Source organism: Dermacentor andersoni, chromosome 5 (assembly GCF_023375885.2).
Source record: "Dermacentor andersoni chromosome 5, qqDerAnde1_hic_scaffold, whole genome shotgun sequence".
Lineage (NCBI taxonomy): Eukaryota > Metazoa > Arthropoda > Arachnida > Ixodida > Ixodidae > Dermacentor > Dermacentor andersoni.
Genome location: NC_092818.1, coordinates 190,913,573 through 190,936,808, shown reverse-complemented (window position 1 = coordinate 190,936,808; position 23,236 = coordinate 190,913,573). Strand labels below are relative to the sequence as shown.

The 23,236-nt window shown below is 41.1% G+C and overlaps 1 protein-coding gene across 2 annotated transcripts in view; it reads left to right on the top strand.

The window, feature by feature from the left end:
* Nucleotides 1–21,408, top strand: part of LOC126532327 (protein disulfide-isomerase A5) — a 50,415-nt gene extending 29,007 nt beyond the window's left edge. The window contains exons 16-22 of one of the 2 annotated variants that reach the window (XM_050180037.2): nucleotides 5,623–5,693; nucleotides 7,051–7,179; nucleotides 10,904–11,114; nucleotides 13,656–13,723; nucleotides 14,444–14,538; nucleotides 15,965–16,122; nucleotides 16,802–21,408. In XM_050180037.2, the coding sequence (XP_050035994.1) occupies nucleotides 5,623–5,693; nucleotides 7,051–7,179; nucleotides 10,904–11,114; nucleotides 13,656–13,723; nucleotides 14,444–14,538; nucleotides 15,965–16,070 (680 nt within the window). In that variant the 3' untranslated portion in view covers nucleotides 16,071–16,122; nucleotides 16,802–21,408. Of the gene's footprint in view, nucleotides 1–5,622; nucleotides 5,694–7,050; nucleotides 7,180–10,903; nucleotides 11,115–13,655; nucleotides 13,724–14,443; nucleotides 14,539–15,964; nucleotides 16,123–16,801 lie in introns of those variants that run through there. The other variant, XM_055071434.1, reaches the window with a different exon arrangement.
* The last annotated feature ends 1,828 nt before the right edge of the window (nucleotides 21,409–23,236 follow it).

Below are 23,236 nucleotides of genomic sequence, written 5' to 3'. Positions count from 1 at the left end.
TTCTAACACAGAAATAAGCATTACTTTACGTTTGCCTTGTTTAAATGGTAGGGTAATGGAAAACGTAGCATTTGATAAGTATAATTTGTTCTAGGCCTCAGTAGTCTCCATATTTCAGAACTTCTTGTACTGACTGCCTTATGTTTTGCTATTAAGTTGGAAATACGTTTTAGGGTGTCGTTGTTTCTTTTAATACTGGTCACATAATTTCATAGTAACATATTTTCATAAATGTTAGGTATTGACAGCAAATTGAGCTTTTCAAATAGAGGACTAGTATGCGTTAGTAACGGACATATAGTATACAACGTACAGCCTTTTTCTGTATTCTATGCAGTACATTGATGTTGGAAAGCATTGTAGTGCCCCAGACAAGATGACAATAGTTTATATATGGTAATAACAGTGATTTGTACAAAAGAAGTTTAATACTTTCTGGAAGAAAAAAACGCAACTTGCATAGTATTTCAGTCACTCGAGGGAGCTTACCCATTGCCATTTCCACGTGAGCATTCCATGACAAATGTTGCTCAAATATAACTCCAAGACTTAATGGAAGATACAATAGCCAAAAGGGAGTTAAGCTGTAAAAGGGTACAAGTATCGATATTTCGATTTTTTGGCCTAAAAAGTACAACCTTTGTTTTCTTAAAATTTATTGTTAACGAGTTCGCGATACTCCAAGATGATAATTTCAACAGCACCTCGTTGGCTTTAATCATGACATCTTCAGCATTTTTTTCGGTTGCAAGAATTGTAATGTCAACTGCATATGCAATAAATTTTACGTCTTTATCAATACTCACTAGATCATTAATATATATTCAAAAAAGCAAGGGGCCCAAAATGCTTCCCTGTGGTACTTCTGCAATAAGTGGTTTCAAATCGGACGTGTGAATGTTTATAACTACGTGTTGCATGTGGTGCTGGAGGTATGATTCTATTAACTTAAAAAAAAAGGGCCTTGAAAACCATAAATGTAGTTACTTTTCTAGTAGGGTAGCATGATTTATGCAGTCGAACGCCTTTGAGTAGTCGACAAAAATACCCAATGTACATAGCTGATGTTCGAAAGAATCTAATTTCCTTTTGTGTTAGAAGGGCAGTTTCAGTAGATTGACCTCTCGTAAATCCAAACTGCATGTTTGTTATTAACTTATGCTTAGTTGTAAAGGATGTAATGTGGCGGCGAATTAATTTTTCCAGGGGTTTTGAAAAAATGGGCAAGACAGATATTGGTCTATAATTAATGAAATCGTTTTTATCGCTGCCCTTGTGTAACACTATAACTTTAGCAACCTGGAGGCTTTTTGGAAAAGTACCATCAGATTGGCACATAAAACACCATGATTGAATTTTTTTCTCATTCTCTTGATTAGAAATATTGATTAGTTATTGAGAAGCAACTTGTGTGTTCAATAATACCACATAATTGCTTTTTTTTTTCTGATATGTTGCAAAGAAATGCACACAGCACCGTTTTGTTGCCTAAGGTTATCAGCTGTATTGTAGAGAGAATGATTGTGCTACATTTTAGTATTTCTCTTTTTCTTGATACTGTCAACCTTTGGCAGTGTTATTAGAGGAGTGATGTTTTGAAAATAGCATACACATAAACAATTAGCAGGAGCTAGAAAACAGTTGGATAAAATGCAAACAAAAAAGAGACGGCATGCACAAAGCATAGTAGCTTGCATAATATAGACATAAAGAACTTCATAAGTTATAGAATAAGTACAACAGTCATCACAACTACAATAATGAGAAGCGTGTCATTAGGGAAGAAAAATCATATAGGTGTAAACCAAGGTGTAGGCACTGAAAGATAAGCAGGGTAATATCATCAGCAATTTAAAAGATACAGTAAAAGCAGTGGAAGCATTCTATACTGATTTGTACAATACCCAGAGCAGCCAGGATACCTCCATTGAAAGTAGTAATGAAAAGGTTACAGAGGCTCCTTCTGTAACTTGCAATGAAGTTAGTAGGGCCTTAGAAGACATGAAATGAGGAAAGGCGGCAGGAGAAGATGGAATAACAGTCGATTTAATCAAAGATGGAGGAGACATCATGCTTGAAAAGTTTGCGGCCCTTTATACAAAATGTCTCATGACTTCAAGGGCCCCAGAGAACTGGAAAAATGCCAACATGATACTAATCCACGAAAAGGGAAACATTAAAGAATTGAAAAGTTACAGGCCCATTAACTTACTTCAAGTATTGTATAAAATATTCACCAAGATAACTTCCAATAGAATAAGGGCAACACTTGACTTCAGTCAACCAAGGGAACAGGCTGGTTTCAGGATGGGATACTGTACAATGGATCACATACATGTAATCAGTCAGGTAATTAAGAAATCTGCAGAGTACAGTCAGCCTCTCTACATGGCTTTCATAGATTACAAAAATGCATTTGATTCAGTAGAGATACCAGCAGTCACAGAGGCATTACATAATCAAGGAGTACAGGAGGCTTACGTAAATATCTTTGAAAATATCTACAAAGATTCCACAGCTACCCTAATTCTCCACAAGGAGAGCAGGAAGGTACGTATAAAGAAAGGGATGAGACAGGAGACACAATCTCTCCAACGTTATTTGCTGCATGCTTGGAAGAAGTATTCAAGCTATTACATTGGGACGGCTTAGGAGTAAGGATCAACAGCGAATATCTCGGCAACCTTCAGTTTGCAGATGACATTGTCCTGTTCAGCAACACTGGGGACGAGTTACAACAAATGATTGAGCACCTTAACAGAGAGAATGTTAGTGGGGCTTAAGATTAATTTGCAGAAAACAAAGATAATGATCAATAGCCTAGCAAAGGAACAAGAGTTCAGGATTGCCAGTCAGCCTCTAAAGTCTGCGAAGGAATACATTTACCTAGGTCATTTACTCACAGGGGACCCTGATCATGAGAAGGAAATTTACAGAAGAACGAAATTGGGTTGGAGTGCATATGTCAGACATACTCAGATCCATACTGGAAGCTTATCATAATCACTAAAAAGAAAGGTGTACAATCAGTGCATTCTACCGGTGCTAACATATGGGGCAGAAACACGGAGACTGACAAAGAAGCTCTAAAATAAGTTAAGGACTGCATAAAGTGCAATGGAACGAAGAATGATGGGCGTAACGTTAGGAGATGGGAAGAGAGTGGTGTGGATCAGGCATAGCCGATATTCTAATTGACATTGAGAGAAAGAAATAGAGCTCGGCAGGTCATGTAATGCGTAGGTTAGCTAACTGGTAGACCATTAGGGTTACAGAATGGGTGCCAAGAGGAGGGAAATGCAGTCGAGGACGGCAAAAGACTAGGTGGGGTGATGAAATTAAGAAATTCGCAGGCGCAAGTTGGAACTGGTTGACGCAGCACAGAGGTAATTGGAGATCGGAGGGAGAGGCCTTGGTACTGCAGTGGACTTAAAATAGGAGGAGGAGAGGAGGAGGAGGAGGAGGAGGAGGAGGAGGAGGATTAAACTTTTTGCACTATTGGGACCAAGTTTTTGATACAATGCATGATGCGTGCTTTCAGTTGCAAGCATAAATGCTCTGTGGTTAAGCTTTTATTCAAACAAAGATAAGAAAAATGAAATTTGTGAGTGAGGTCAGTGATAATTGCTGCATTGTCTGCTCTATTGAATGCAAGAACACATTTTACAGGGCCATGGTGTCAGACAAGACCAGGTAGAAGCAGTGTGCATAGAAATAATTTATGATCGGATATGCCGTCTAAGATTTTAGTGTGCATATGATCATTTGGGAAATGGTCACTGACAAACACTACATCCTAAATAGAACTGGACCCGCCGTGGACATGAGCGGGGATGTGTACCAGTTGCATGAAGTTAAAGCTAAGTAACATATCTAAGATGACATCATTTGCAGTGCCTCACACTTTCATGGACGACTATTCCATTTCAGGCAGATTAAGATCGCCAACCATAATAACTATGCCACCTGCCATGTGGTCGTGTATATAATCCAGAAGTTCCAGATACCTTACTTCAGCATTAGGTGGTCTGTAGACTGCTTGAACAAATGCACAGCTTTGTCTAAATCTAGCTTGCACCACACTGCCTCAATTTCTGGGTTACCTGGCATAACAGAGTAGCGCAGTTCTCTTGAAAAGCAGTGCAATGCTCCCGCCTCTTGATCACCTATCTCTGCACACGATCTCATAACCCAGTGGCAAGATCTAAGATGTCTGGATAAAACCATGTTTCTGTGACAGCAACAATGTCTCGTATCAAATCCAAAAGAAGAGCTTCGAAATGATCTATTTGCAAGACATGAGCGTTGACATTCAGCAGGGTTACTTCTGCTGACTTCGAGTGAGTCGTTTTTCTTAACATTGCTTGCTCTTCGTTTTTTGGACTCTTCATAGTCACTGCCCCAAGCAAAAAAAGGCACCAATTTAGGCGCACTTTATTGTAGGTTAGTATCACCCTTACTTGCTTATTCCGAATGTCTTTTGTTCTGTTCCATAGCTTCTTTCTAATCCCATGAATATTACAAAAGAAGTATTCACTAACAGAGAAGCCTTTGCCCTTAAGCATAGCACAGTGCTTAATGATTGTAACTTTGTCTTGATAGTTGAGCAGTTTCAGAATTCTGGGTCGGGCCCTGGAAGCATCAATTTGCTTCTGTCTACCAAGGCAATGGATTCTTTCGATTCCGTTGGTTTTTATCTCAAGTATACCCTCAAAGATCTTTCTTTCAACCAACTTAAGAAGCATGTCTGTTTATTTGTTGTGCTGTTCTTTAACACTGCAGATAACAAGGTTGGACCGGTGGGTCCTGTTTTCTAGATCCTCCACTTTTCTTTCCATCGCCATTAGGTGTTTTTCCAAATGAGATATCTGTTTATTGCACTCTGAAACATGTTTTTCAATGCTGGTGATCTTTTTGAGCTTCTTGTCGGTTGCATTAAGCCTAGTGTTTAAGAGTTTTCTTCCTTTATTTCTTGAATGTCCCCTACAATTGGTTTTAACTGTTCTGTTACACCGTCTAGGGTAGAGCCTGAGTTTAACATCTCCACTCAGAAGTAACAAGTGCAAGGAAACAATCAGCTTGCAAAGAGCTTTGCAAAGTGACCATGGGCGTGGCAGCAAAATTAAGTAGACATCATTACTTCGAAAGGGACTCATACCATCTGCTCACCTGAAGAATAAACAGGAACGAGTTTGAAGGCTGCATCTTGGTGATGCTGCCATGCCCACTGCCAACTGTGCTGTATACATTCCGTTTTGTGTAGTCGCTCCTCATTGCCATCACCGATGTTCCAAATGCCTTTGCCAACAAACACCAGTGCCATCATGGAAGAATGGGTAGCTTTTGATTGACGAAAGCTACCAGTCTTGTCAGTAAACTGTGTTAACAGATATAAGCATCTCTTTGCAGGATTTAACTTCAAAGTTGAAGTGAACAGTTCAGGTGCTGCTTTCCTGTACTCTAGTGAGAACACAAGCATTCCAGAGACCTCCAGAGCAGAATCCAGTTGTTTCAGTATTGAGCTAGATTCCTTCATGATTAGTTTTAAAAACTCTAGCTTGACTTATACTATCTTGTTTTCATTCTGCATTTCATTTTTATTCTCTCAATATTTAAATGCAGGGTGTGTTCACTGCAAGAGAGCCAAGCCTGAATTCCAGTCTGCAGCAGAAGTGCTTAAAGATGACCCCAAGGTATGTGTCTGGCTTCAGCTGGTTTCGTGACTGTCTCCTTTAATGCAAGAGCATTTTATGCACACATCTGCAGCAACTTCTTGCCAAACAAGCCTAGTGAAATTGTTGTTGGCACACATATGAATCAGTGAGGAAGATGAACTCTATTATGGCACTGTTTTAAGTTGGGTACCACTTGTACCTGTACTTAGTGCAACCAATTAACCATCTGTTGCATAATTTCATCCACTTCTAATTCACCTCGTGTTTTGGTGCTGCTTGATTCTTTTGTTGTCACTGTTCTCTCTTGTGTGGTCTTGTATCACCACTTGAGTAGATTTTAATCATGCTTGCTTTTATAGCCTTGAGTTAGTTTAGGCATCGTGAAAAGGGCTACCAGGTAGACAGCGTGTCAAAAATTTGCTTTCAGTAAACGGCTTGCCCTTCTCTCAGCTTCTGCCTTCACTTACTTTGGTTCTGGAACCAAGTAACCACTAGTTTTGTCCCTCTAATTTTCATGCCTATGGTCGCAACAAGGATGTTGATGTGGTACCAAAATTGTGTGAGTGAATTAGCAAATAATCATTCTATGGGAGCCGTACTATCAAAATCTAACTTTCATTTACTTTAAGTGGTACAAGAGCTTTTGGGAATTGTAAGTTGCCATTTTAAGAGTTTAGCATGGCATGTTCATTTTTTAAATATGTGAAGAAAAAATTCTGCCATGCATGCATGTACGGATGCTGCTGCGACTTGAGGTGGCATTTGGGCCAGGAATCTACCAAGCCCATTGACGAGTGCATCCGATAGTAGAAATGAAGGAAAAGGGGTTTATTCTACATTATTACACTGGCTCCAGATAAGGAAGCCCACTCCATGTAGGAGCATATTAAATGTCTGAGTTCACATCAAGACCCGTCGGCACCACCCCACTGCACCAGAAGTCTCTGCTTTTCATACGGTCATTTTTCCTAGGTAACTAAACTAGGGAATCTGACGACTGTATAGTGGCCAATCACAGTCATTGAATAAGTCGCAATATCCCACCCATGAAAACGCACCATTCCACCCTGATGTTATACCTTCGCCCCCGCATATTTTGCAACCAGGAAATCCGAGGTCGAAGCCGTTCCCGCGGTAGCATTCAACATTGACCCTTTTCATCAATTAGTCCAAGTTGTCAGGTTCAGGTAGAGGGGTCTTTTGTTGACCTGTCAACAGTCGGCATCAACATTGCATTGACTTCTGGATAGGCACTGATGAATGGGTGGGGTTGCGTTGTGGTAAATGTCTAATGAATGCCTTTGGCCATGTGGAAACGTAACAGTGCTTGTAGACCTTGAATAGAAAATTTCTCAATGCTGACTGTTCACTCCAGGTGGCTCTTGCTGCCGTCGACTGCACAGAGCACAGTGGTGTCTGCAATGCCTATGATGTGGCTGGCTATCCCACGTTCAAGTACTTCAGCTATCTCAAAGCAGTATCTGAATACACCAGGGGAAAGATGGTGAGTCATTTACAATTGGCCAGTGTTTCTTTTAGCCTAAATAAATGGTGTGCACTTGAAGGCACTGTATACATTCTGCAGTGTAGGTAATCCTGCGTTACAAAATGTGAAATGTGGTTTGTTATGAGGTGACTGCGTAGGGCAGGATGGGGACAAGCTCTTCAATTCAAAGCGTTCTTTGCCTTATTTCAGGCACTCTTCACACTTTGAACCACTTTTATAAAAAGAAATTCACATCCAACTGTGTAATCGAACCTCTGCCTTCGAGCACAGCAACCCTATGCTCTAACCACTAGGTTAGAGCATTGGGTTCGCCTCCCATGCCAAAATCGAGTAGCTCTTCAAGATGTTTAGCGTATGCTCAAGTGCCAGTTTCTCGTATTCTTTCCTTGTGAAAGCTTGCGCTTGGGCTAGGCTGAACCCTCTCCAGGGTCGGCACGCATTCCCCGGCACTTTCATCATGCTAGCAGCTAACACTGCGTAGAAGCTGTGTGCTACTGTACCACTTTCATGATCGGTTTAGGTTGAACAGGTTTTGTTTCATTGCCGGAGTGCAAATGCCATTGGCGTTCTAGCATACACCGCATGACATAGCCATAGGTGTAGGTACAGTCAAATCTCATTAATTCGAACACGCTTAATTTAAACTTTTGGTTTATTCGAACTGACGCTGGGTTCCCGTCAAAGTTATATGTATTCCAATGGGCGAAAATACCTGGTAATTCAAAAGCGCTAGCATTTGCGATGGTTAATGCGAACATACCGCGTTCCGTCAATTGCCTTGGTAGCGCGCCAAATCACGCGGCGGCTCCTCCGACCAGCATATCCGCTGGCAGCCTTAGCCACACTGTGGCAACGCTAGGCCTAGCTACTTCGACGTCCGTTACCAAGCTTCTTGCTGTTCGGTGCTGTTTTTTTCATTGAAACAATTCGCCGTTGTCAGCAATGGCACTGACTCTGTCTTTGTAATAATCCTCGCCAATGGCTTCGAAGCACGGAAAGCATGACCCGTTGCATAACGCCCGTTTCCGAAAGTCAGCTTCGCCCCAATACAGCAGATGTGTGCGGTGAAGCATACCAAAAGTGAAAAGGGGCAATTGTCACTGGTCATGGTATGCTTCCTTTAATTATACACGCGTGCACCCATGGTCTCCTATCACAGTACTATCACGATCCACCCGGATTCGTGAGCAAGGGAGCGCTCGAGGCAGCCTCTGATAGACGGACGCTCCGCAGCGTGGTGGTGCTGAACGATGACTGACTTCGAGCAGCCGTGCTCGTTCGTGTTTATTGCGGTGTGGTGACCAATGTTGCCTGCCGAGCTTGGCAGGCCACCGAGCCTGGCGGCGAACGAACATTATGCCTGAGGGGGCGTCACATGCTTGCTACAAGTACGAGCACCGATACGCCTAATAAGTATACTGGCAGGCCTTTAGAGCTATTTCGGACGTGCCTGTGGTGATTTGAGTCCTTGGAGGCAGTAAAAGGCATGCATCTTATTTTTTCGGACTGCCTGATTTTTCTAACGTTATCGTGGCCCCTAGCGAGTCCGAAAAATCGGACGTTGACTGTAACTTGTGAATATGTGTGAGTAAATCTTATGAAACTTCCCACTCATGTGTTAGATCAGTCCGCATGCACCACTGCAGGTAAGTCCTGCATTCAGTTAGCTTCTTCTAATTCAAACTCCTTTTAATTCGAACAAATTTTCGGGCCCCTTTGAGTTCGAATTATAGAGATTCGACTGTATGATAGTATAACACATAGTTGGTGATGTCGCAAGTGTGTTTCTCATGTGTACGCTCATCCAGTACATATGTACTAGAACCCCACAGTTGGCATATAAGCTCACATCAAATGGCCAGAGTAGAAATCCTGCTGTCAGCGTCGCACAATCATCATCTTGCTGCTGTAGCGACACACACGCTCATGTCAGGCACGTAGCTTTTCTTCTTGCACAAACACAATAGTTTACCTGGTAACAGTTTGCATAATTCCAAGTGGTGCTGGGTATCCAGCTACCAGCAAAATACTTCGCATAACAGATTCCCACAGTGCATGGGATCTTCAATTTTTATGTTATAAAAAGAAAAATGTTTTGTGTAATTGAACGAAGATGTTACATAAAGCTGTTGGAAACATGTTAGAAACTCCTACTTCGTTCTCACAAACAATTGCAAAAAGCCAAAAAAAATCTGTTTGCACTTCTGCTATTCTTCAACATTACTGTTATACAAATATGATCAATTGCTCCCTCCACATTTTAGACAAATCATAGCTCAAATTATTAGTTACTGAATTGTGGGTCCCAAGTGAAAGTAATTGCAGTGGAGGACGGCAGCGAAATTGGGGCTGTGATGAAATTGGGAAATTCGCAGGCATATAGCATGGTGCCAGCTGTTGCAAGACAGGGGCGATTGAAGATTGACAGAGAGGCTTTCGTCCTGCAGTAAATCTAGCCACATGTTTGCTTGAGGAACAATACAGCTGTCATGAAAACCTCAAGTAATGCATGTTGCTATACTCAGGCACCACACTAGACATTGCATAATGTGAAAATGGTTTGCATAAGATATTCAAGGATGCAGCATTTTTCACAAGAAATCTAAAAAAAACATGGGCCCTGCTGTGAAGTGGTGATGGAGTATCCGTCCGCTGTCATGCATAAAACTTCTTCAGTGAATATATAACTTCACTGAATGTTTGTAGTAAGGTAGCATGGAATCGGTGTGTGGATTAGCTATTCCTACAAACTGTTTGTAATGCTGCTGTAACAATGTCGGTGGTTCTTCCTCAAAACATTTTAGGAAGTTATGAGAAATGTAAGGCATGCACAGCGCTCACAACGCATTTACTTTACAGCATCGTTTAGTTTAATTTTGCTTATTATGAGAAACCAGATACTGCCTAGCTGCCCTTGCTGGCATCCACAAAAAGCTACATTGATCGTGATGGGACGCAAAAGCCTGTGCCAATAGATACTCTGCATATAACGAATAGCCTCTCTCTAAAATCATTCAGCGTAAAATTCATGGGTGAACTCCACACTTGCATTTACGATGTTCACCCCCTAGGCAAAAGCCTTGGGGTGAATATGAGCCAAATGTTGCATACAGACACAAAAAAAGAAGCTAAATTACTTTGTAGCCTTGGCCTGCAGTCCAGAATTGAGAACTGCAGCCTGAAAATGCCTTTAACAACACAACAGTGCAATTGCCAGATTTCAAATGTGTGCATTGATTTCTAAGAAGTTCGGATTTTTCACAACAACTATGGTCCGCACATTATCGCTCATAGGTAGACACAGCACAGCTCTTCAGGTCAAGGCTGTTTGCAACAAATTCAGGCTGTTCACGGTTGTTTCAGGAATTTTAACGAGCAGTTATGCTGTTGGACTGCCTGATTGCTGGCGTTGTGGATCATGTTAACAAGTGCAAAAATTGACAGGACAGAGGAAAGCATAGCTTGGGTCAGCCTTTTCTCTGTCCTATCATTGATCAGTATTCGTGCTGATAAACATGATACCATGAGCAGGTGTTAATTACTGAGCCAGAAAACTTGTTCAATTGGTTACATTACCTAGCTCATAAAGAAGGCTGGCTTTTCTATTTTATGCATGCTTTATTCTGTGTGTGATTCAACTGGATATCTGTAACATCAGTTGGTTGGTAGTGTGATGCACTGACTGACATAATGCTTTTTTTTTTTTTCTAAATATACTTAGACAGCAGATTTTGTCAGCTTTATTCGAGACCAGAGTGGTACAACGGCTGAACCTACACCTGTGGCCACACCATCTAAAGCACCAAAACCAAAGCCAAAATCTTGGTGGGATGACTCACCCGGCGGCAACCATGTGCACTTGCTAAAGTCTGGGGACTTTCAGTCATACCTTGATGGCCAGGAATCTGTACTGGTGATGTTTTATGCCCCATGTAAGTAGCTAATCAATCAATGCTCATTGTTTTGCTGTCATGCAGTTGAACCTCACAATAACGAAATCGGCGGAGAATGTGAGAAAATTCACTTTCGTGAGAATTTCGTTGTTACAAAATCAGACGGCACAGACACGTAATGAGTTGCAGCATGAAACTTTACTGTTAAAATTCCGTTAGCCTACTTCGGCAAGCTTTGCTCGAAGATATAGAACTGCATTGCCGACAGTGCAGGCTGCATCGCATGCGTCAATCAGCAGTGGCAGCACTGCTGTGGAGCAGTATTATCGTTCAATTGCTTTCGGAGATACGATCGCTTTTGTGAGATTTAGCATAACTCGGCATCAGACGCAGATTAACAGCTCTCCACAAGTGTAGTAGCATTTCTCCAACACACGCTGTCACCCGTAGGCGCCGATGTGTCTGGTGCTGAGCACAAAAGTGATCGTATCTTGTATATCTGTAGGCAATCGATTGCGGTTTATGGCCCCTTTGCACAGATCTGTCATGCGATGCCTGTCGGGTGGCACCAAAACCAACATTCTTGAAGCATGAGATGCATATTACCAGATAATCGCTGAATCACAGCTCCAGGTGTGGTGGCACTTCAGGCTGCGACTGCCAACTCAAGCACCATAAACAATTCCACATCGGTGGGACGTGGATTTCCCTGTTTTTGCTTCAGTTTTCTCACCGAGGTGCATATTACTAGGTGTGCAAAAACCATTATCACATGTCGGTAGCAACATGCGTGCTGCTTCAAACGGGCGAACAACAAACAAGGTGGCGGCCATAACGTGTTTTCAACACACGCAATCGCTTCTGGTGCTTGCTTGTTTTTGTAAACAAAATGGGGGCGCCCACGCAAGTGTAATATGGTGGTATTTTACACAATTTTAGTGCATAGCAATTGCATTTGAGAATTTTGGAGCCTGCTAGCCTTGTGCGAATAGGTAATATGCAAGGTTATGTTCTGGTGAATTTCGTTGGTGTGGGATTGTAGTGCAGCAGCATTTCGTTTTCGAGAGGTAAAAAATGCGTTGAATCCTATGGACGTTTACCAGGGATACAAATATATTTCGTTGTCTTGGGATTGCCTTATTGCAGGTTTCGACTGTACATCAGTGTAAAACTCGCATTTTCACAGTTGAGCTTTCCAACCAACTTCTAATAGCAAGAAGCATTCTACAACTGACAACACAGACTCGTAGATCACTTCTTTGCTTCACTGAACATAACATATAAGTGTGCAGCCAAAGTAAAAAGTTTAGGTACCACGGCATCAGTAAAAAAAAATCTTCTAGCACATCTCCACAATATGGAATTTCTTCAGTACATTGCATTGGTCGAAAACTTGCAGAAGAGGCTGTGCCGCTTGAATTCAGCCAGGATACCCAGGCTGTGAACAAAAGAAAGTGCTTGCAATTATACATGTAGCATTCTTCATGCGTTTTAAGCTGCATGACTAACTTTCTATTAAAAGAAAGACTGTTGAGAAAATTTCTAACCTTGTGCATGGAACAGTTCACTCAGATGGTATAATTGCGCAGCTGTAGTCTCATTGACATGTTGCATTGAAGAAAAGCAGGCAGCTGTAGCAGTAGGAAAATTAAAGAAAGCGCCGCACAAAAAGAATGTGCCTCACCACATTGCACTTTTTCGCCTTAATGAAGTAATAAACCTGATAGCTTCGTTTTGTAACACCTTGTACATGTATTCTCTACAAGGTGTCAAGTATTGCTTCTCAAAGTGTGGTGTTTAGAGCAAATATTACACTATATAGTGTAATAACACTAACAAGTGCAATTTCCTATGAAGACCAGCAGTCATTCTCTTCCAGTATCGCAAATAAGTGGTTACGTGCACCAGGGACTTTAGTTGGGAAAGGAATTTGCATGGCATCTGATCTTGTGACTTTTGCCATTTCTCCATTAACACCATGATGCACCATGAATTGAGACAGCCCACCAGGCATACAGCATGCAGTTTTTCAGCCTTGTACACATAGTTAAGATGTCACCTCACTTTAAAAATTTTTTTTGAAAGTCCATTCTAAAGGTATGCTATGGAAATCAGCCCAAGCAAACAGTGCACAGTGGTTGGGAAGTTTCAAAATGGCCAGGAAATGTAAACAGAATTATTTCCTATACATATCTTGGTTACGCACATGAAGGACCAGCAAACTTTCTTATTCATGTACCCTAAAGGCCCTATGGAATGGATTAGAAGAAAAAGAAGCAATGAATGAACATTCTACTTATCACTGCAAGTAAAAAGTAAGAAAACATTCACGAAATATAAGATGCAAGATTACAAATATGAGATTGAGATATGCAAACACAAGATTTAAAAAATTCAAATACAAGATTGAAATGCAAGATAAAAATACATGTAGTCAAAACCCTATCACGTAGTAGTATACATCCAGCGCTTCAATCAACAAAATATACATGGTATGCTCTGTTTATGAACCGGTCAAAATGTGCAGTTTAGCTCTGAGCTGTGCCTTGTCAGTGCTTTGAGAAACTTCCATTATTTTAGGGTGCAAGTTTAGCCAAGAACTGAAGCCAACTTTTGCTGCAGCTGCTTTACAGTTGCACTCTGAGCAAGTAAGTATTCGGGGCTATGCTTCTGTTTCTCTCTTTTGTGTTCCAGAAATGGAGTGTTCTGTTAGCAGTCGAATGTTTTTTCTTTTCTTCTTCTTTTTACTTTGTGCGAAGGGCAGATGTTTAGCCTTTGGTTTTTCTGGGAGGGGAAACTAGCTAAATTGACATGATGAAATAATGACAACGACGACGCCAACTGGCCTAGCTGTTCTTGCTTTTATAATGAAATTTATATGCAAATGAAGAAAAGTATGAATGAGGAAAGCTCTTATGTTTGGTTGCCTGAGTGCTCCACAGCTTGCTGCAAAACATGCTTCCAAAGTTTTCTAAATTCTGTGTCCAAGCATGAATCCTGATGCATACACCCTTAAAGTGCAACGAAACACCTTGGTTCGAGTTTCATTTCTTGTTTACATGTGTTGGCATGGTGGTGGGGCTATCTGTGCGTGGGGAAAATGTGAAAGGCTACAGATGTATTGCTGGATTGGTTAGTGTTCACCACTGAACAAAGAGTGCAGGAAAAGCCCACTGTTAGTACCTGCCTACCACCACTTTACAAACTGGTGAAGCAACAATGCTCAGTTAGTCCCGTTCATTACTCTGTCTTGTGCCTTTGGTACTTCAGTCAGTATTTCTGCTTTAAGTAATGAATGACCTTAACTACGAGATTTGTTGAATGTTGCACAGACAACATACCTTTACCTTCCTTTTTATCCTATCAAGGTATCGGGAAAGCTAGTAGCAGTTGATGCATCGGAAGAGAAGACCCTTGCTTCCAAGTGGAAAGTTAACAGCCTTCCCACGCTGAAGTATTTCAGGTAATAGATACGTTAATGCTGCAACAGTCTTGCTACACACATAACCCTTAACCCCTTAATGCCTTTTTGACCACTCCTACTGCACTAGACATTGTTTGTTCTAGTTTCATCACACCCACTGGGGTGGCATAGTGGCTTTGATGTTGCGCTGCTAAGTCCGAGGGTGCAGCATCGAATCCTGGGCACTGCAGCTGCATTTCGATGGGGGAAAAGTGCAAAAATGCCAGTGTATCTTGCATTGGGTGCACAATGAGCCTCAGATGGTTAAAACTTATCTGGAGTCTCCTACTAGGGTGTGCCTCATAATAATAACGTGGTTTGGGCAAGTAAAACCCCAGAATTTAATTTTTTGTCTAGTTTGTTAAGAGAAACATAATTTTCAATGTGTACTGAGATAAAAAAAATTGTAGATAATGTGTTCATTTCTAGACTTTAGGAATTGTAAAAGTAACAAGCACAGAAACATTTTGAAGGTTTAATTGTGAAATTTGGATCTGGTGAAGGTACATAAGCAAAGCAAATCAGTTGCAGTTTTACTGGCTGTGTACCATGCTTTGGGTGCACGTTAGAGAATCCCAGGTGGCAAAGATTAGTCTGGAGTCCCCCACCACTATGGAGTGCCTCATAATATTATAATTTTGGCACATAAAACCCTAGAATATAATGTTTCAGTTTTACTGGTATATGTAGTAATAGTAAAGTTTTTTTTAAAACTTCAAGTGCACTCAAACCATACAGTGTCTGAAAACATGCAGTCACCATAACTAAAACTTATAAAGCTGGAACTGTGCTGAAAGTTACTGCATTTCTTTCAGTGCAATGAACTTATGCACTATACAGTTTGGAGAGGCAGTTTCTCCATAATAGCGGGGAGCAGGTAGTTAATGCCATTGCGTTGCTCGACTAGTGAGTTCCTTTTTTTCTTTCTGCATATTTTAAGCTCGTCACATAACGAATGAGAATTCGAAATGTGTACACCTTATCTTCTGATTGAAGATCTGCTGAATCACCTTCCGTCTAAAAGCATGCTGGTATAGCTAGGCATTTTAAGCTATCTCTAGGCTATCACTGTCTTCTAGGTGATGTGCTTGGCACATCCAGAAACAGCCTAAAATCCAAACAGCCAAACGCAATGTTGATGTAATAGGTGGTGTTCAAAATGTGCCGTGACATGTTTTCGGTTCCTGCAATCGCTCCTGGCACTTGCAGTACACAAAATATGGTCTTCAAAATCAGTTTGTTACTCTGAGGAAGCTGTTGCTGAGAGAGGAGGTTTGGACACGACCTATAACAAAACTAATCACTATGCAAGTTGTCCAGAGTGGTTTGTACACTGCTGTTTCATTAATATTCTTTAATGTGTACAAATTTACCATGTGTAATTGTCTTCCATGTTCACGTTTATCGATGTTTTCTTTTTAACAAGGCGAGGAAAGTTTGTTGCCGACTATGACAAGGGAAAGAACACAGTTGAGAACTTGGTCGCATATCTTAAGAGCCCTCCAGCTGCAGCCAAGAAAACAGAGTTATGAGATGACTTCCTGTCGACGACATCCATCACGATCCTGGCCAGGCTGTATGAAGGTAACCCTCTGCTTGTACTGAATTCGTTCCAAGTTGTTGTTCTGTTGTTAAGGTTAAATTGGGGATACTTTAGGGCCATGGTGTTATCATCTTTACGTTATCATAGTTGTGATCAGATTTGTCTTTCATCTGTTTTGTACTGCTGTCTTCCCTTAGCATGAGCATGATGCGCCATGGCTTCTTTGCTGTTTCACTGTCACGCTAACTAATCTGTTTGCTCCAGGTGTGCTGAAAATGTTATAGGTGCCATAAATTAGTCACACTCCTCGGAATAAATGAAATAGAACAGTTTCTGTCCCTTTGAGTCACGAAAACTCATGTCAGTTCTATTTGGATGAAATGTTTGAAGGCTGAAAGTAGCCAAGAACTGGTGTTTCTTGCAGGCTTTTTATTGGCAGATTCTTAAGTGTTTATAGAGCCGTTTCCAGCAGAAAGCACTGACAAGGACAGAAGGGAAGACTTGTCAGTGCTTTCTGCTGGAAATTCTTTTTGCTATGTTCAACCAATGAGCTCACGCAAACTCTTCTTTGATGTTCTTGTTCTTTTTTCATTTTTCTATTGGAGCCAAAAAAGCTAAAAGCCTTTTATACACGAGGCAGTTCTATCATGTGACAGCTGCTGTTCATTGTTGAGACATGCACATCATAATTCTGCATCACTTTTTTTTTTCTTTTTACAGGAACATAATATCCTCCCATTTCTCTTGGCCATTCAGCTCAATGCTGCAGCAACACTTTCTCCTGTCATCTGCACCTTGTATCATCCAGGAGGCCATATTTGTCACATATAGAAGGTACTTCAGAGGGCCACGCAACATGTAAGGGAATTCCAGCGAGAATGCAGTCTCATACTGCAAACCCAGTGAACGCCTTCATTTTATTCATCTTTTGTAGGCTTGTTCTGACAGGTTTTCGGCACTATGGGGATCTGAAGCCCACGACAGCCATTTTGGCTTTGTTACCACAGCAGTTGTTTATCACGGTTATGGTTCAGCATTGGCTGTATAGATACCAGATAACGAGCAACTCACTCCCAAAATTTTGCACTTTTTGAGCAGTACTTTTGTCTGACAGTAACAACCATCACTGCCCTGGAATATACACTTATCTGTACAGAGCCACAGCTTTTTTATCAGCTGCGCACTAATGAAAGTGCTAGTGGCGGAATCTGTAACTCGGAAAGCCCTAGAATGATACACACTACAAAGGGTGTGAAATTTTCTATAAATGTGAGGTGCTCATCAACCATTCAGGAGGTTTGTAATGGTGTCATGAAGCATTAAACTGGCTGTATGTTTGAGGCCCCTCATTCAGCTGATCAGTCAACAGCTATTACAGTCAGATCTCGATAATTCGAACTCAAAAGGGCCCAAAAATTTTTTCGAATTAAAGGAAGCTAGTTGAATGGAGGACTTACCTGCAGTGGTGCATGCGCATGGATCTAACACATGAGTGGGAAGTGCCATAAGAATTATTCACACATATTTATAAATTACAGTCAACGTTCGATTTTTCGGACTCCCTAGAGGCTGCAAAAACGTTTGAAAAATCGGACCCCCAAGGGCTCAAATAGCCACAGGCACGTCCGAAATGGCTCTAAAGGCCTGTTAGTGCACTTATTAGACGTATCGGTGCTCTTACTGTGATAGGAGACGACGGGAGCACGTGTGTATAATTAAAAAAAACATACCATGACCAGTGACAATTGCCCCTTCTAACTTTTGGTATGCTTCACCGCATAAATTTATTGTATTGGGGCGAAGCAGACTTTCGGAAACCGGCGTTATGCAACGAGTCATGCTTTCCGCGCTTCGAAGCCATTGGCGAGGATTATTACAAAGACGGAGTCAGTGCCATTGCTAACAGCGGCGAATTGTTTCAATGAAGAACACAGCACCCAAAAGCAAGAAGCTTGGTAATGGACGCCAAAGTAGCTAGGCCTAGTTTTGCCACAGTGTGGCTATGGCTTCCAGCGGTTCTGCTGGTCAGAGGCGCCACCGCGTGATTTACCGGGCGTTTTCGCCCGTTGGAATACATATAACTTTGACGGGACCACAGCATCAGCTCGAATTAAGCATGTTCCAATTAACGAGATTCGACTGTATTTCATTTTTTCTTGCATCTGTGGTCATCATTCTTTCTTAGAATCATTCAAAGTAAAGTAAAATTGTAATGATGCAGCTGAGCATGTTGTTCTACTAGGGCTACAAAACTTTTCCTTTGTACTCTGGTTCATTTGCAGCTACTGCGAATGGGCTGCTTATGTATTGCTTGATGAACTGCCCTAGTATGGTTGCTGGAAGCATTTCCTATGCCTCTGCTGAACTTACTATCCATCAGGGAAGCAAATTGAGCGTGGGTACTCTACAGCATCTTTTTATGGTGTGTCATAGCTGTTGATCTGCACTATTCGCATCCTGTCAAACTTCCAGTGCATTTCAAATAATGCTGGCTTACAGCAAATATATTCACATAGGGTTTGATAACCTGTAATTTAATGGTGCGTTAACTGAGCAGAATCGCACAACTGCACTGGAAGCACAAATGCTTTTTTACCTGGAGGAAAGCATACAACTTCTGTGAACAGTCTGCCAGATCTTGGCAAGTATCAGAGAGCCTGTAGTGCAGATTGCAAGTTCTTGTGAAACTAAAGCTGCAAAATATTATGGAGCAGCCTTGTAACAATCGGCCAAATGCTGCTGGTGTGTACTATTGAAGTTTCAAACCATGCAGTCCACCAAATTTAAGTCCATATGTCATGCCTACATCCGGTTATAAATTAAATTATTTCACAGTAGTTGGGAGGTCACCACCAGTGAGATTTAATGTAACTAGATTTTTCATGCAAGGATAGTAACAGGTTGAAGTGCCAAATCTTGATTAGCTGTGCTAGTACTAGTAAAATCAATGACAAGTGTTCCTAGCCCTCTCTATGTAACCAATCCCATCATATCTTTCTTGTTCATGCGGGTCTGCCTAGGTTGCAGGCATGCAGAAATTCAGTTCGATTGTGAAGTTGATGTGATTCAGACATACCAATCATTATAAGGTGCTCTCGCCATGATGTTTGTTATTGCTGCTCATGGTTCATTAATGTAGCTGTGATGTTTTGTGGTTGAAGCTTGCACAGCGTGTCTTAGAAATTATTTTCTTTGTGCATGTTCCTGTCTTTGCATTTCAGTGTGCATTCCAGTAATATAGTCTTCCTTTCCACCTTGTCTTTACCTTTCTTGGTGTTGGGCAGCTTGCTCGTGTCTTACCACCTTTAATTCACTGCAGTACCAGGCACACAATGGCACCAGTTTTTGATTGCACATGTTTCTAAGAATGTTGCTCTTTCACTGCTGTAAGTCTAAACACTGTTTAAGATGATCAAAATATTTGATTTTTATAAGATGTTTCTTTGTTACTTTTCTGCAATATTTCTTCATGTTCATTCTTTCATAATATATGTGCTTCAACAGTGTCTATTATGCATGTAGTGCAGTCCTTTGCAAACCTTTTGTTCTTGCTCAAGGTTAACTGCTTTTCTTTGGATAACACTGTAAATGTCAAAGTAAAAATGTGTTTTGTGTCATTTCCACTCTGAATTAAGAGAAAATAACAAAATAACTATCCTGTGGATTCAATTGTGTGTGAAAGACCGTGAACCTTCTGTGTGAAGCAGTGATGTTTTCTTGTATGTCAGACTGGCTGGCAGACTGTGGAAGTTATTAGCATTGGCTGATGCTCCATTTTTACGCAAATGTTGCTGCTGCAAACAGGGCACCACTCATTTTGTAGATGAATGTTAGATGTGAACATGTAGTGCTGAAAAGGTAGCTTGAAAAATAGTTAGGTGGCCTTGTTAGTCTTCCAAATCAATAGTGCAAATCAGCCTGCTGTTTTCTTTCTGAAAATTGTTTTTTAATCTTTAATTTTTATGAAACAATACTCTTTTTGCCTGATATCCTTATGGATATTGTTTTCTGAAACTTGCTTTCTTGTAAAACTAGCTTGAGGTATGGCACAACTTGTAGATGTTCTGTGCCCATTTGTTACTACTGTTGTAGGGAGAGTGTGGTTGCTTATGATACTGTGAAACCTGTGTAAGTGGGCATTGTTATATGCGAAGCGTGCCTCATGTGCGAGGTACTTGTGATGTTGTGGAACCAGTGCCTTCTACTCAATCATTTTGGTAGATGCAAGTGTAATGTGAATAAGGAATGGCAATGTAAGAGAACTCCTAGGGCAGCCATTTGCAATATTTTCTGGATATTCTTGTGGTTTGCCCAGTGAATATAGTGTGGAATGTGTGCCAACTGCCAAGTTTTCATGGAAGCTAGCTTATTGAGCATTGATCCTCACCCAATTGCTTCCTGTGCGTTCTACATAGCATGTGTAGGTGGCTGCTGTGAAGAAAACAGTGAAGCTTTTAAATAATTTTGCTCACCTGCTGGTAACCAATGTCTTGAGAGCATTTTGATATCATTTCTAGGTTTCTTTACTTTGTTGTTGTACACTATATTGTGTGACCAAACCTAGTGTTGGTTGGTCACCATTGCTGCATGAGACCTGTTTAGAGATCAACTTATTCTTTACAGAATGCTTCATTGTCGGTAGCCTTGTATGTTCCCACCAAACTAGACATTCATGAAGTGCCCAAGAATTTACTGTTGTTAGGATGACTTGACATGTGCTTTATATTTAAATTTTGCCAAGCAGGAAAATTTGTTCCTCATTGTCCTACTGCTCATATTGATGCCTTGGTATTTCTGTGTGCTTTGCAGAATACTTGTTGGGTGCCTTTTATTTCTTACTAAATCTACACTCCTAATTTTCTAATCACTTTGGGTCGTTTTTTGCTTCAAATTCTGTTTGCAAGTTTTTCAAGTAGCGCATTTGTGTGTTGTCACTGAACCTGTTAGGATGCTGTTCTTACACTGTATTTTGCCACTTCAGTGCTCTAAAAAATGAGGCCTGTAATAAAGGTTACAAATTTATGACTCTTTGTGCATGTTCATTGCCCGACTTCATCTGGGTATGTTTACATCAAAATTTGATTGATACTGATGCAGTGCTAGTTTCTATGCTGAAAGTTATGGACCATACTTACACCTCTGGCATGACTTGTGCTCACAGAATTGCTTTGATGCAGATTACTAGCAATACCAGTGGAGTTTGTAGGCCACTGGTACTGGTAGATGAGTGATGGCTGCCATGAGGGATCAAACAAAGTACCTCAGGCTTCGTTACATTGTTGTGCTCGTGCTGATGCCATGTGAATAAAGTTTTCATTGCTGGTCGATGTCAATTGCCATAAATAGGGTGAACCGCAGTTGCGAGTTCAGTGCCTGTCCTGTCGTTGTTTTACACCGCATGTTGAGTCTCTTGTGATGCTTCCTCCATGATGCGAGTGCACCAACTCGCCCAGGTGTCAGTCCTTCTGCAGTGTTAACTCTGCTGCATTTTCAGCATGGCCTGTTTTACAGCATTTCATGTGCACTGTTTTTTTTTTATTTAGAAACGATACACTGCACATGGCACTGGACCTGTTTCATAACTGTAAATAAAGCGCGAGGCAGTTTGCCAAGCTAGTGGCAGTGTTGATATTTGTGTAGTCAGCATGTACAAGCAATTTGCTTGTGTTCTAGAAAAACGTCAGTTTTGCCTGAAAGGCAGTGCATTGATTACGACAGTCTAGCAGTAACTACACTCCTGTACAAAGTAAGGTTTGTAGTTTTATTGGTTGTATAATTGCAGTAAACATTCACTCATTAATTAAATTTGCAAGTACAGTGTCTCGCACGTACAGGCAAACATGAACCAATCTCACCCGACTGTGAACACATGCTGTCACAACCAGAGTTGTGGAGTGAGGCCCTTCATTCCATTCCTACTCCATTCGGGAGAGTGGGAATTCTACTCCTTATAACTCCAGAATGGCGAGAGCTGGGCCATTTCAACTCCATAGAGTGGCTAAGTTGATCCATTCCGTTCCTCTAATTCGAGTAAATGAAAATCTTTAATTGTTTACTACTTGAGCTAGCATGCCTAGTAAGTAAAACATAACCTTGGAGTCTCCACAGCATTACGAAAAATGTTACACTTTCTAACACAAACACTGTTTTTGGTCTCAATTTAGCAGTGCATTTTTTTCCTGTAATCTCTAATATCCATATGTTCTAAAATAAATTTTCTCAATTTTTGTTTTGGTAAAAATAAATCTCACCATGTGCAGTAAGAACTTCGCCTTGAGCATTCGCAGGTGAAAAAAAAAAGAATGCGAACACTTGGATGGTTGAGCAGATGCCTACTCCTGGTAGGCACATGTCTGGTCAATACAGCAGGAGCTTTATTTACCCAACACATATGAGGTATGTGCTTTACATTTATTTAATGTTAATTATAATACTATTACGTTAATTTTCCCTAAAAAATGCTGTTCTCTTGTTCATTAAATAGCAACCACAAACTCATCTTAACTAGCTGCCTTGATTAGAAGTCTTAAATATGACTTGGTTGAAAAATGTATTCAGTTGATTCAGAAGGGTTTTGGTGTGAGCTAGTTGGTACGGATCATTCATACTTAAAACAGCACCAAAAAAAAAAAAAACACTGACAAGGGAGGACACAGGACGCAACGTTCGTCCTGTGTCCTCCCTTGTCGGTGTCTTTTTGGCGCTGTTTTAAATATGAATGATTCAGTTATCAGCCTACGAGGGGGAATCGGAAAGTATTTGCCCATTTTTTTATTGGCCAAAATAAGGCACATACAGGCAATTGCAAATATATGTACTGTTATACGTGCCTTACACTATTTTCCAGCATAGTCCCCACACTGGTTCAGACAATTCTCCTAACGTAGCACTAAATTTGAGATGTCCCTGTGGTAGAATTCGTCCAGCCGACTATGGAACTATCATCGGACTGCTGTCTTGCGCTTCATCGTTGCACGTGAATCGCTGTCCTGCCGGGAACTTCTTCAGTGGACCGAAAACTTTCCCCATACGTGGACTGTATTTCCGTGTGGATTTCGATGGACGTTCGTCCCTTGCTCCATAGAAAACGAATCACACTTCATTGCTTGTACGCCATGGACCTGTGAAGCACAATTGCCATCTTCAACAATTCAG